Source organism: Dasypus novemcinctus, chromosome 11 (assembly GCF_030445035.2).
Source record: "Dasypus novemcinctus isolate mDasNov1 chromosome 11, mDasNov1.1.hap2, whole genome shotgun sequence".
Classification (NCBI taxonomy): Eukaryota; Metazoa; Chordata; class Mammalia; order Cingulata; family Dasypodidae; genus Dasypus; species Dasypus novemcinctus.
In genome coordinates this window covers 86,158,281-86,172,293 of record NC_080683.1, presented here as the reverse complement: position 1 = coordinate 86,172,293, position 14,013 = coordinate 86,158,281, and the positions used below count along the sequence as shown (strand labels likewise).

Sequence of the window (14,013 nt, the reverse complement as noted above, 5' to 3'; positions counted from 1 at the left end):
GTAATTCACTTCCATGGGCGGGGTGTCGGGGACTTAGTCAGTGGCTTCCTGAAGACCTGCTTAAGGGTCTGCTCTCACCCCTTGTGCCTGCAGCCTTTGCTCCTTGCATTCTGATGATTGCAATCTAATGTCTACTTATGATCTAATGTAATTAGATTATTATCCAGTATAACCTAGTTCTAATGATAGATTCTCCATTCTAAGCAGTCTGATTTGAGTCTGAATGCTGTCAGCTTTCCTCTATGTGTCAAAATTATCCCCCTTTTCCCCTACTTCTTGGCAGTAGAAATTCATCTTTCCCAAATCCCTGTCTGCCTATAGGGATGTTTTTACTGAGAGAATATATGTAGGAAATAATTCTGTAAGCTGAAAAAGGCTTTGCCGATATAAAGTATGGATGTCATAACAATACTTCTACTCACTGACCCTTGTTCACTCTCCAAATATCTCCTTATTTTCAGAAGCACAAGTCTCTTAGGGATTCTGGGTTACCAATTTTTCCTCTTGCTGTTTTTTTGGGAGGCAACATTATGTAGCGGTTAAGAACATGGGCTTTGGAGACAGGGTTCGAATTTCACCACCGCCTCTCCAGCAGTGACTAGGGATGGGTTCCATTTGGAATCCGGTTTCCTAATCTTTAGCTGGGGATACTAACAGAACCGCCCTCACAGAACTGTTGAGAGGATTAAATGGATATTGCAAGGAGAAGCATTTAGCACAGTGCCAGGTACACATAAGCACTGCAAAGTATTGCCTTTCTTTGCTCTCTGGAGGGATTTGGAGTTCTGTCATCCTAATGGCTTTTGTGCAAAGCCAGCAAAAAGGAGCCGATTCTCCTAACTTGATTAATTGTGCTCTCTCTCATCCTACTCTTCTTGTTTTCCATCTCATCCTGGAAGTGCAAACCTGTATTCATGAAATGAGTGAGAATGGTGCAGTTTTTTGTTTTGTTTTATTTTTGTTTGTTTTTTAAGACTAATGTGCTGGTATATATGCTTTAAAGAAATCATGAAATCATAATATTATTTTTTCCCCGAAAGCCCAATACTCCACTACCTGAGAACTGGTTCCTGGTAGTTCTAGTGAATCTGGAGGGGATAAGGCTAGTGCAGTGGTCCCTGCAGGCAGTGGTTCTCTGTCTGTCCCTCCCTGCCTGCCCCGGTTTCCTCAGGGCATGGCTGGGTTCCTTGGAGCAATGAGGCGGTTGCTGGGAGAGGCTGTGGGCGCGGTGCTCTGCCTTCCCTTCCCTGATCATCGTTCCCTTTGGGTAGAAAACAAGAGGATCCACTATGATTTCTGTCACGCATTTCATTATTTTCCTTCTAACATGTGGTGTAGAGTGGGGTTAGAAATTCATTTCATCAGTGGCCATTGGAAAAAGACCTCTACCTCTGAAGTTTAAAGTCTTCTGGGGGAAACGGACTTTGGCCCAGTGATTAGGGCGTCTGTCTACCACATGGGAGGTCCACGGTTCAAGCCCCGGGCCTCCTTGACCCGTGTGGAGCTGGCCCATGAGTAGTGCTGATGCGTGCAAGGAGTGCCGTGCCACACAGGGGTGTCCCCCGCGTAGGGGAGCCCCACGCGCAAGGAGTGCGCCCCGTAAGGAGAGCTGCCCAGCGCGAAGGAGGGAGCAGCCTGCCCAGGAATGGCACCGCCCACACTTCCCCTGCCGCTGACGACAACAGAAGTGGACAAAGAAACAAGACGCAGCAAAAAGACAGAAAACAGACAACGGGGGGAGGGGAGGGGAATTAAATAAATAAAAATAAATCTTTAAAAAAATAAAAATAAAGTCTTCTGCTTCCTTGGGTGTGCTGTAAGGCGAGGCTCCTGATTCAAGGTGGCCTTTTTAACAGTGATTTATCACATCCAGTCATTTCATTTCATCTCTTTGTTACAGATTGATGTTCTCAAGGCTGATCTGGAAAGTGCAGAATGGAAAGTTTTGGAAAATCTTATTCTAGAAGATGTCCTTGAGCAGATCGGTCAGCTCATCTTTGAGATCCATCTCCACTGGCCGGGGTTCGAGGTCAGTGGCAGCGACAGCAGCGTCGTGCGCTTCTGGTACAGCCTCCTCAAAGAGCTGGAACTAAAGGATTTCAGGCTTTTTTACAGTTACAAAGACTTATCTAAACCTCAGCTATTCCTGAAGAAAGACTTTTTCAATGCAAGTAGCTGTTACACTCTGAGTTGGGTGAATACGAGATGGAAATAGGATATGGGCATCACAGCAAGAACCCATGGAAATATTTGTGGATTGGATCATACCTATGCTTGCGTTGTCTGCTTCCTTACCTGCTCTCCTACTAGTCTGGTACTTTCTCCAGGCAGGGATTGTGTTATCACCTCTGCAGTGCATGTAACCTGGTACCTGACATGTGGTCAGGGCATGGTAAACTCTTGTTGAAGGGATGAACATAGGAAATTTTTTTAAAAATTTCTTTATTTCAAATTAAAGACCTAGGTATTTCCCTTTTCCCCCACCCAAAGAATTCATAAACTTGGACTACAGAGCAAATTCATTTTATCTTTAAAAAGATAAAAGATGGTATCCCTAGGGATTAGTCCACTCCTAAGCCTTAGTGCAGTCCTCAGGTAGCCAGAGTACCAGGGTGAGTAAAGTTGTCCCACAGATTCACCCAGTCCTGGCCTTTTTGCCTTTCATGGGGGGGGGGGGGTTGGTGTTGGGTTGGAGTGGGGTGGAGTCGGGGGGAGAGGCACGGGCGGATGCTTGTCCTTCTCCATTTTAATCCCCCACTCAGCCCTGTTTTTCCTAAAATCTACTGTGGATCTTTTCGCCCTGACTTCACCAGCATTCAAAAGAAATGATAAGTATTTTCAAGTTTTACTGTTGGCTACTGTTTAAAAATAGGGCTCACTTTGATTTGATTTTAACTCGCCAATTTCAGGGTTTACCTGCGTTCACCCTGTCAGTGGTGTCGGTGATAGTGCTGTGGATTTCTGCCATTTCTCATCAGCCTTGCCCAGGTGGTAGCTTTCTAAGAACCTCTGATTCTGGCTTCTGGGAACTCAGGCCCACCAGATCCTGCTTCCAAATTTGAAAGAGCAGAGTACTGAAAGCTTCAAGTCAAGATACTTTCCATACTCAGCCCCTTCTGGTCCTATGAAACTCAGCACGATAGTGGTGTCGTCACTCTTGCCTCTTCTGACGTCAATCCTGATTTCCCAATCAGATCTGCCTATGCTGTGAAATCTTTTTTCTTTTTCTTTTCTTTTGAAATACATTATCGAAAGTGTGAAGAGTGAGTTTTCCTTTACTGCCACTTGGCATCAGTTATACACTTGTGGCCTGAGAACTCTCGTCTCCCTCTTTCCTGGGTGGTTTTACAGTGTTTCAATAGCACCAACCCTTTTTACATTCAAAAAAATTTGATCAGAAAGTGCAGGTTCTCTATGGTTCACATGATATCTATCATTTCTGTTTAGAGGATTAGACACTTCTAGGAATGATTTTCAAAAATCGTATTTAAGATTAATTAAATAGTTCAAACATATCAAAAATTATTACCTTACTATAAATTAAGTATATTTTCTGGCAATTTTACATCCTGAGAGAGCATGAAAGCTATACATTCATTGTTGTATAAAAAAGATATTGATGTGTGTGAGGTAGAATCCTAATTATTATTAGACTTTATCTCTTCTCCCCATTTCTTACCTCCTCCCACCCCCAGACATTCTGGTCTTTTTGTGTCTTGCAGTGGTTTGAAAGTGCCATTCCTTAAGTGAGAAGCCAAAATATATTAGAATATGATGATCTCTCTCACCTGGGTTCAAAAGGGAACAAGACTTTCTGAATTAGTGTCAATGATTTTTTAAAATATAAATGAGTTTTTTATTTTAAAAGAAATTGTACACTAATGAAAAGTCATCAAGCTGAGAGGACCAGCTTGAGTAAGTATGATTTGAATTAGCAATTCAGCTGCTTTCAGTGTAGATACGTATTTCAAACATGTGGCAGGATCCATAAAAACACTAAAGCAGATTCTCCTTTTTTTTGTATGGCATAGTTTCCAAACAGAGCTAACTTTTAGCCCGTTTGGATTGTATCATGGATTCTTTTTAAAAAATTTTAATAAACATTTTATACACTAAAGAATCTCTAGTCAATCTTTTTATATACTAAACCTTTAAAACCTTTTCTACACAGTATGAAAAGCACACTACTCTCAAATGTGTACAGTATGATCAGCTTCTAGGTATACACACATCCATATCAAGATTCTTAATTCATGGAAATTGCAGATAGAGACCCTTCCTGAAAACTCCCTCTGTACAGGGCGAGTTAACTGTATATTCCAGATTGGTGGTGTGGAGCACTGAGTTCATCACACTATATATATATCTGAAGCAAGAATGGGTGTGCTGCTAAAAAAATAAGGCAAACGCAAAAGAAATCACAAATACACACCCCCATACCCACCTACTGTGCCATCTGTTCAGTAATTATTTGTACTTATTTTATCCTTATGTCCTTCATTCCCTGGATAGTTTGAAATTTATGATGACTATTCTGACTTTTGCTATAGTTTCCCTGCTTCTAGAATTTGTTATGCTGGTTGTGTAGACCAGGGTTTCTTAACCTCAGCATTACTGTCATTTTGGGCTAGATAATTCTCGGTTGGACTAGGGCGCTGTCCTGTGCATTGTAGGAGGTCTAGCAGCACCCCTGGCCTCTAGCCACCAGACGCCAATAGTAACCCCTCAGTTGTGGCAACCAGACATTGCCAAATGTCGTGGGAGGACAAAATCACCCTTTGTGGAGAGCCACTGCACAGGCCATGAGAAGGGGCCAGGGCTATGGCAACACCAGTGTTTGGGGACATCCTGCTTGCTCTTGTGAAGAACAGGCAGGACACCCGCCATCGCCACCACAACCTGTGCAAAAGCACTGCAAACAAAATGTAAAAACAAATAGACAAAATCAAGAGCCACTGTTTGTTGAGAGCCTACTATGTGCCAGACACTTTACAGAGTTTATGTTTAATTCCCCCAACAACTCTTCAAGGAAGTATAATTTCCCTGGTTATGTAAGTAAGGAAATTTTGAGAGATTAAATTAAAATTACTCAACTAGTAGCTGGTGGAGCTCTAATCCAAATCTCAGTATGCCAGATCCCAAAAGGCGTGATGCTTCATCCCCGCCCCAAAGCTGCCTCCGCAGACTTTACCAAATGTAAGATACAACATCCTAAGGGCATGGTTTGCCTCCCTATTATTAGTAGAGGAGGGAGATACTACAAATACACTTAGACCAAACCTGTAAAGGTTAGAGTTGGGGACATTTTGTAGCATGCAGATTTCTTTGATTAAAATATACCCACCAAATGTAGGCTCACTGAAGAAAGCTGGACACTCAATATATTTCAACTACGAGAAAAGCCAGTGTAAGTCTTGGGAGGGGCTCTGGCTCTGGATCACCCCAATACTTGGTACTTTCCTCCTGGGTAGGGCAAAAGTCCTTGAGACTGTAGTGTGATTGTACTTAAACGTAAAACTGGTCTTTGACCTGCAGTTAAAGGAGCTAAGATGTAAATATCTGTGCCATACCTCTCCTTACATGAGCTATTACCAAAGTAAAGTCTTCATATATATTCCTGAAAATACAAATTTAATAATGCTTTTAGCAAATGACAATTCAAACTCTTCTTTTTTAGGTGAAAGACATGCGAGATTTAGAAGTTGCCTTTTAGCAGAGCAAAACTCTGAAACTGCTCACAGTTTGAGACTAAAGTCAAAGAAAACCAATTACCACTCCTCCTTTCTTAGAGTGATTTCATTCTATGTAGTTGTAATAGGTAATCATATAAATACTTGTTAACTATCTGACATGTCTAAATGAAAAGAGCTAGAGGTCCGTGGTTCAAACCCGGGGCCTCCTTGACCCCTGTGGAGCTGGCCCATACTCATTGCTGATGTGTGCAAGGAGTGCCGTGCCACGCAGGACGCAGGGGTGTCCCCCGCGAAGGGGAGCCCCACTCGCAGGGAGTGCGCCCCGTAGGGAGAGCTGCCCAGGGCGAAACAAAGTGCAGCCTGCCCAGGAATGGTGCTGCCCACACGGAGAGCTGACACAACAAGATGACGCAACAAAAAGAAACACAGATTCCCGTGCCGCTGACAACAGAAGCGGACAAAGAAGAAGACACAGCAAATAGACACCGAGAACACACAACCGGGGTGGCGGGGGTGGGGGTGGTGGTGGAGAGAAATAAATCTTAAAAAAAAAAAAAAGAGCTAGGCAGAAAAGAATTGCTTGAAAGTCCACTAACATTTATATAGGGTTAGAATGAGAATAAATTCATGAATTTACAGTGTTTAGTCCAAATCAGTTATTCATATATGCATTTCTACTTTGGAGATAAGATCTTTGAGTAAATGATAATACAAGATTTGCGTTTTCTAAGTATCACATAGTTGAATTTTGCAAAGCTTGGATTTAATACCAGGAATCTAGGCTCATCATCTTTTGCCAGTTTAAAAATGAGGGTCTCCATTAGACAAGTTATTGTATTTGACAATAAAAAGACACCTCCAAGATCAAATAATGTAATGGTTCTTTTCTACTGGAACTAGTATATAAAACATAAAATATTTTATAGCATTCAAAGTTTTTCTTAGTGATTGGTTTTGTGCAATGACATTCTTGAATAAGGGATTTTCTTTTCCTGTCAAGGTTGAATTCTAATCTAGACTATTTCAATAGAGAAGCCAAGTATACACCAGACTGGTTTCCAATCAATATGTACCAGTAGATTTACAGTGGGTGTGGCTGGTTCTGAGTTCCCCAGGGGGTCACCTTTTAGCAGAGCCCCTTCCATAGGCCCCCTGGACGTCCCTATGACTGGATCAATGCACAGTACAAGAGGCAGCCCCAGGACGGGGCCTCAGCACTTGTGGGCACCTCTAGTCTAACTGGACTGTGTCATTGAATATTTTGAATATCACCTTCACGTGGGTATATACAATAAAAAAAGGTGCAGGTGAGTTCTGCAATATTAATGAAAAACCACAATAATATACCAAGAAAAATAAGCTACTAATGATTTGTATAAGAAAATATTTCTCAAAGACCTGATGTCAGCTCACACATCGTTTCCTCAGGGACCCCCTATTTAAGTCCCCTGTCTGTATGTCCCCACAGTCCCCTCTATTCTCCTTGTCCTCACACTCTTTGTACGCGAATGTATCTACTTATATGATGTCTGCCTTTCCCACCAAATTCAAGTTCCATGAGGGTGGGTGCCACGTGCGTAGTCTCAGTGCCCACATGGAGCCTGCTGGGCCAGAGGTGCTCAGTTCACATTTGTTGAATGTGAATGAAAAATGCTATTTTGCATAGCGTTTTTCTTTTTTTTCTTCATTTTTTTAATCTTTTTTTTTTTTTTAAAGATACATAGAGCATAGGATTTTGGAATTTATATATCTCTCATTTTGGTTAATATAAATTTAGGCACAGTTTGTCCTTTCATTGACACGATGTTTATTGCACTGCACATGACAGTCCCCATTTCTGGATGCTAACCTGGAGAGCTTCTTGACCTTGGAGACTTGGGAGTTTAAAGCTTTAAGGCTCGGGAAACGGATGTGGCTCAACTGATAGAGTCTGCCTACTATATGGAGAGTCCAAGGTTCTATACCCAGGGCCTCCTGACCCATGTGGTGAGCTGGCCCATGTGCAGTGCTGCTGTGCGCAAGGAGTGCCCTGCCACTAGGGGTGTCCCCTGCGTAGGGGAGCCCCACATGTAAGGTGTGTGCCCCGCAAGGACAGCTGCCCCATGTGAAAAAACTCAGCCGGCCCAAGAGTGGCGCCGCACACACGGAGAGCTGACACAACAAGATGACTCAACAAAAGAGATGCAGTTTCCCAGTGCCGCTGGAAAATACAAGCGGACACAGAAGAACACACAGTGAATGGACATGGAGAGCAGACAATGGGGAGAAGGGGAGAGAAATAAATAACATAAACCTTAAAAAAAAAAAAGCTTTAAGGCTCAGTTATTATTAGGCAGCTATTCCCCAGAATATTAAGTCTAAATCTTCCTTTCATACTCCTTACTGTCTTCTTAGCAATTCCTGGCAAACATACTTTTTAAGAGTCATTTTATAAAAGTACATGGAGTAGCATGGAGAAAAATTTTCAGTTCATGAGCGAAGGAAGGAATGAGGATGTGAGACTATTTCTGCCAAGGATAGGGGCTAGTAATTCTTAAAAAAAAAAAAAAAGATTAAAGCCACATTGATTTTGTAGGACAAAATGAGTAATAGACACAGTTGTTTAGTAAGGAGTCAAACAGGCTGGAAAAGGTATTGTGTTCTCAAGACTGACGTATGAGCACGATTATGAGAGGAAGTGATGGGGATCCACCTCTAACTGAAGGGACTGTGGCTAGTTCAGGTTTTGTTTTACTAAAGGATAAAATGAAACATCATCTAAATAGCTAAGTGTTTCTTTTAAACTACTGAGAGTGAGCAGGAGGCCACAAAGATCATGACACGAGACTGCTGGTTTAAAAAATACACAAGTAAGTGGCATAAGGTAGAGCAGGAAGGATAGCAGGATGAAAGAAATAAGATCTTGATGCTCCTGCAACTAGCTGTTAGATGTCAACCTTTCGCCTTCCTTGGATTATTTTATCTCAGGTTAGAATCATTTCTAAGGTTTCTTCTAGCTTGGGAATCTCATTATCTAAGATTTTTGTGATATGATGAGGCTTAGGCAGTGGTAGGGTGATTTTTTGATTTGTGTATTATAAAGAGTAGTGTTAGGATAAATTCAGAAGAATCCGAATGATGTGCTGCTTCAGAAGAAAAAGGACAGATAAAAGGTGAATGCATTATACTAGCTCCCACTCCTCAAGTCAAGTGCCCTTAGGAAAAATACCTTTGTGGACTAACACACTTAAACTCACTTTGTTCTAAACATCACAATGAAAGTTTCATAGACCGCACTAGCCTATACTTCTGATTTTACACCCTCCCAGCAAAGTGGCAAAAGATACTGATTAAATATTTATATATATCTCCACTGAGATCCTTCTGTGCATGTAGATGTCTGTGTATGTATGTGTCCAAGAAAGAAAAACCTTCAGACACAAAAAGCCCAGAGGGAGCCAAGAGCCCGAGGGGCAGAGCAGGAACCTCCACTGCGGTAGTCCTAGGAGCTGATACCAGTATGGCTAGGGGCCTAGAGCACTAGAGATAAGGCCTGACTTGGTGTTAGGGCAAAGCGGTGGGGCTGAGACCCCTGCAGCAAGGCGAGACCCTTGGAGGGCTCCAACTTCAGTGTAAGAGGGGTCTAAAACATCCACATCCACCAGCATAAGGAAGTGCATTTCTGCTGTAGCCCTGGGTGAAAAAAAAGTTTCTCTAGAGAAATTGAAACCTCTAGCCTGTGGAAGGACTTGAATCAGTATTAATCACATGGTGAGGAAAACCACAAGATGAGACATTAATAAACTGATTGGGACAGGGAAGCGGATACCTCAGGGGCACATGGCAAAGCAAATGCAAAACCACTCTGAGGGGACCCTTTACCAGCCCAGACTGCAAAGGATTTCCTCAAAAAATAAAGTAAAAATAAAAATAAAAAACCAGGACCTACTTAAGGTAAGTTCATAATAGAAAATTACAGCTCACAAAGAAATAATCCACTATGAGGTCGAGTTAAGAGATGCAACAAACACTGGGATTTTCAGTCCAAGACTTTGAGATGACAAAATAATAATCTTAGAGAAAGTATAATTAATGATATACAAGACAATATAGAGTATATAAGTAAAGAATAAGACTGAAAAAAGAATATTAAAAAGTACAAGCAAACCTTACAAAAAAAATCACTGAAATGAAAAGTTTAAAGATTTAAACAGCAAATTAGACACAGAAGAAATGTTAGTGAACTGATAGACCTGAAAATTCCACAAAATGTAGCAACGAAAAATAGGAATATTTATATTTTTTACCTGATGTACCTTAAGAGTAATTTGAACTTTTGAAGACTGCCTTTCAGACGATGGGGCCATAAAGCTAAGTATCTGAGCCACCCTTATGTAGAAGGTGCAACTGGAACCACGCTTTGCAAATATGGTAGCCACTAGCCACACATTGCTATTGAGTACTTTAAATGTGGCTGGTGTAACTAAGGAACTGAATTTTTAAAAAATATAACTGAATTATACTTCCTTTTAATTAATTTAAATAAAAAACTTATACTTGATAGTTATTAGCAAACTTTTATGTATGTTTGTAATAACTTGGGCATTGTGATGGTTTGAAGTGATAAGGACCCCAGAAAATCATGTTCTTAAAGCCAGTCCATTCTTGTGGGTGTAAGAGGGTCTTTTGATTAGGTTACTTCAGTAAGAGCATGGCCCAGATTGGGTCTTAATCCTCTTACTGGAGACCTTTATTAAACAATGAAATTCAGAGGAAGAGGGAGAAAACCAGGGAAGCAAGAAGCTGAAGCAACGAAACACAGAAGGGAAGGAGGGACCAGAAGACGCTGCCATGTGCCTTGTCACATGACAGAGGCGTCCAGGATCACCAGCAGCTGGTCTTCAGTCTTCGGGGAGAAAGTATTGCCTGATGATGCCTTGATTTGGACATTTTTCTCAGCCTCAGAACTGTAAGCGTCTAAGCCAATAAATCTCCATTGTGAAAGTCAACCCATTTCTCATATATTGCTTTTTTAAAATATATCTTTTTTAAAAGATACATAAATCACACAAAATATATATTGCTTTTGGCAGCTCAGCAGACCAAAACAGGCATATAAATCTTCTTTATGAAACATCAAATACCTCTGGTGAAAATTTGGCATCCCAATTGAGATGTTTTTTTTTTTTTTTTTAAATATTTATTTATTATTATTATTATTTTTTAATTACATTAAAAAAATATATGAGGTCCCATTCAACCCCACCGCCCCCGCCCCCCACTCCCCCCACAGCAACACTCTCTCCCATCATCGTGATACATCCATTGCACCTGGTAAGTTCATCTCTGAACATCACTGCACCCCATAGTCAATGGTCCACATCATAGCCCAGACTCTCTCACGTTCCATCCAGTGGGCCCTGGGGGGATCTACAGTGTCCCGTAATTGTCCGTGAAGCACTATCCAGGACAACTCCACGTCCCGAAAACGCCTCCACATCTCATCTCTACCTCCCGTTCCCCACACCCAGCAGCCCCCATGGCTACCGTTCCCACACCCATTCCACATTTTCTCTGTGGACATTGGATTGGTTGTGTCCATTGCACACCTATGTCAAGTGAGGGCTTAGATTCCACATGGGTACTGGATGCACTCTTCCCGCTTCTAGTTGTAGACACTCTAGGCTCCATGTTGTGGTGGTTGACCTTCTTCAACTCCATGTTAGCTGAGTGGAGTAAGTCCAATAAGTCAAAGTGTAGGAGCTGAAGTCTGTTGAGGCTCTGGGCCTGGGTGTCATATTATCAGTCCAGAGATGTTTTAAATGTAAAATATACATCAGATTTCGAAGACTTAGTATGACAAAAAGTAAAATATAAAATTTAAAAATAATTGACTATTACGTTGAAATATTTTGGATATGTTAGAGAAAGTTGATATTAATTTCACCTGTTTTGTTAGTTGCTATTAGAAAATTCTAAATTATGTATATGGCTTACATATTTCTACTCGATAGCACTGTGCTAGAACATATACTTAGGTCAAAAAATGTAATTTTATTAGCCTCCCTCCCCACCCCTGAACTCAAATGCTGGTGGCTGGGAACTGAGGGGTGGGTACTAAAAAATTTATTTGGAGACAGGTACTCCATTTATAGGTAACTGTAAAAACAAAACAGTTCTCTTACTTACTAAAAATGAAGTCAATCTAAGTCAGAGTTCCTTAACCTTTTTTGTTCCACAGACCCCTGTGTCAGTCAGGTGAAAACCATGGACCCTTATTAAGTCCACACTATACTGTATTATTTAATAAATATATCACACCAGCACCACACATCCCCACAAGAATAATGTTTTTTTAAAAATTTAAATTCAAATGCATGGGTTCCTTGTTAAGAACCCCTGCTCTAAGGGCTCTGGCTGCAGATCTGTAATTTCTTTCCCTTTAAATTCAGATAAAAATTGCAGTATTTAGATTGAGAAAGTTGTTTCCACAATTACTAAAGTAACTATGAACATGGAAAGTGTGTGTGTGTATTGCAAGTTTTTGTTAGTTCACTGATTTTATTTACCCATTGGTAAAATAAACATTTGATAACATGAATTCTGAGCTAAATGCTGTGGTAAATACCTTCCTTCCATTGGCTCTTTTCTTCTCAGGCCCCTTAATATTTGCCTTGTTTATACTGTATTTCACCAGTTATTTTATGACCACAAAGAAATGGAGGTTGCCGATTAAAATATGAGACATCAGTGGTTTTAAGAAGTAGCCCTATTTCAGAGAGGTTAATTGTGAAAAATATGCATCTTTGATGAAATATGATCCTAGCCTTCCCTAATACTGCTGACAGCTATCTTGGCCTAAATGTCACTTCATACTTCCCTTCCCCATACCTGAATTCACTATGGCTCCCCCAGCTAACCTATGCTTTCTTCTGAATTTTATACCTTCGTAACTGACATCATCGTCCCCAGGTGATTCTGACTCAGAAAGTTCTAAATCCACACTCTGAGAAACATCACACTTCTAGGATACTTTCTATATTTGTTGCTGGGTTTGCAATCCTAGGCTGTCATACAAGGCTTCGATATTTCACTGTAAAGGTTCTCTTTAAGATAATTTATAAAAATGCAAGTAAAGCAGAGGAAACAGATTGAGAGATGAAGAATTTTGTTTTTTTATTATTATTGAAATAATGAAAATGCTCTAATAATGATTGAAGTGATGAATGCACAACTATGTGATTATACCAAATACCACTGATTGGACACTTGGGATGAACTGTATGCTTTATTTATATGTATCAATAAAATTGATTTGTTAAAAAAAAAGATAACATCTCAAAGCAAAACCATAGAATGGTGTCAAAAACACCTTAAAACCCAGTAAATCTGTATCGTTCCTTAGAAACAAAAGCTTGATATCCTTGAGCAGTCACAAAACAATATCCACCTACAACAAGGAGGAGTTTGGCATGCTTGAGATAACACGGGATTGAGAAATTTGCCCACATCCTCCTCAAGAGACCCTTTAAAAAAATCCAGGGTCATCCTAGACGTAGCAAGAATGCATCATGCAGTCATCACTTGATCTTGACATCTAACCTCCTTTTCTTTACCTATAAATACCCTTGCTCCCATTCTCACTTTGAATTGGTTTTGGGAAGATCCCCCCAGTTCCTTGCTTGTGTACTTGGAATAAATCACCTTCTCACTGAGAAAAAAAGTGCTAAGGACACCAACCAGCCCCACCACAATGCATCCTCAAGAATCACTATGCTTTTCTACTTAGAAAAGTGCCCATTTTATGCTATTTCCTGATCTTTATCTTAAAACCGGCTCCTTATTTAGCACAAAAATTATCTCCAGCTTGGGCTTCCATATTTAACTACTCACCCAAGCTTCACTAAAGCATCCCTTTTATTTTAGATTTTAGGAAGAAAATCAATCCTGAGTGTGACAAAAAGGGTTGCAGTGAGGAAAAGAAGCCAATGGTAACCACTTAAGTCCAGTAGTAATATCTTGAAATTTTTTTTGTAATGGAAAAGAACCCCCCTTGTTTTTATACTCTAAAATGGATATAATCCTGACTCCTTGCCATCACTAAATGAATGAATATGTAGTGTGTTAAACCTAATCTGTGTGCTCTGAGGGCACTGCCCTTTATTTTTATTATTTAATTAGAATAAATTTATTCATATAGCTGAATATACCACACCAGCCTCTAAAGCATAATTTTTTCCAGTAATGTCAGATAGTCCATTTGAAATCCATAAATGGTTCTATTTGGTATCTCAGCTGTTAAGACTTAAAAGGGGAATAGAAACGAACATTTCAATAACAA

At 40.5% G+C, this 14,013-nt stretch overlaps 1 protein-coding gene across 2 annotated transcripts in view; it reads left to right on the top strand.

Annotated features, from left to right (window-relative positions):
* The window catches only part of METTL24 (methyltransferase like 24), a 143,057-nt gene extending 138,940 nt beyond the window's left edge, over window positions 1-4,117 (top strand). For both annotated transcript variants that reach the window (XM_023583930.3, XM_058307285.2), the window contains one exon: window positions 1,901-4,117. In XM_023583930.3, coding sequence (XP_023439698.2) covers window positions 1,901-2,215 — 315 coding nt within the window. In that variant the 3' untranslated portion in view covers window positions 2,216-4,117. The remainder of the gene's footprint in view (window positions 1-1,900) is intronic.
* Window positions 4,118-14,013: the final 9,896 nt, after the last annotated feature.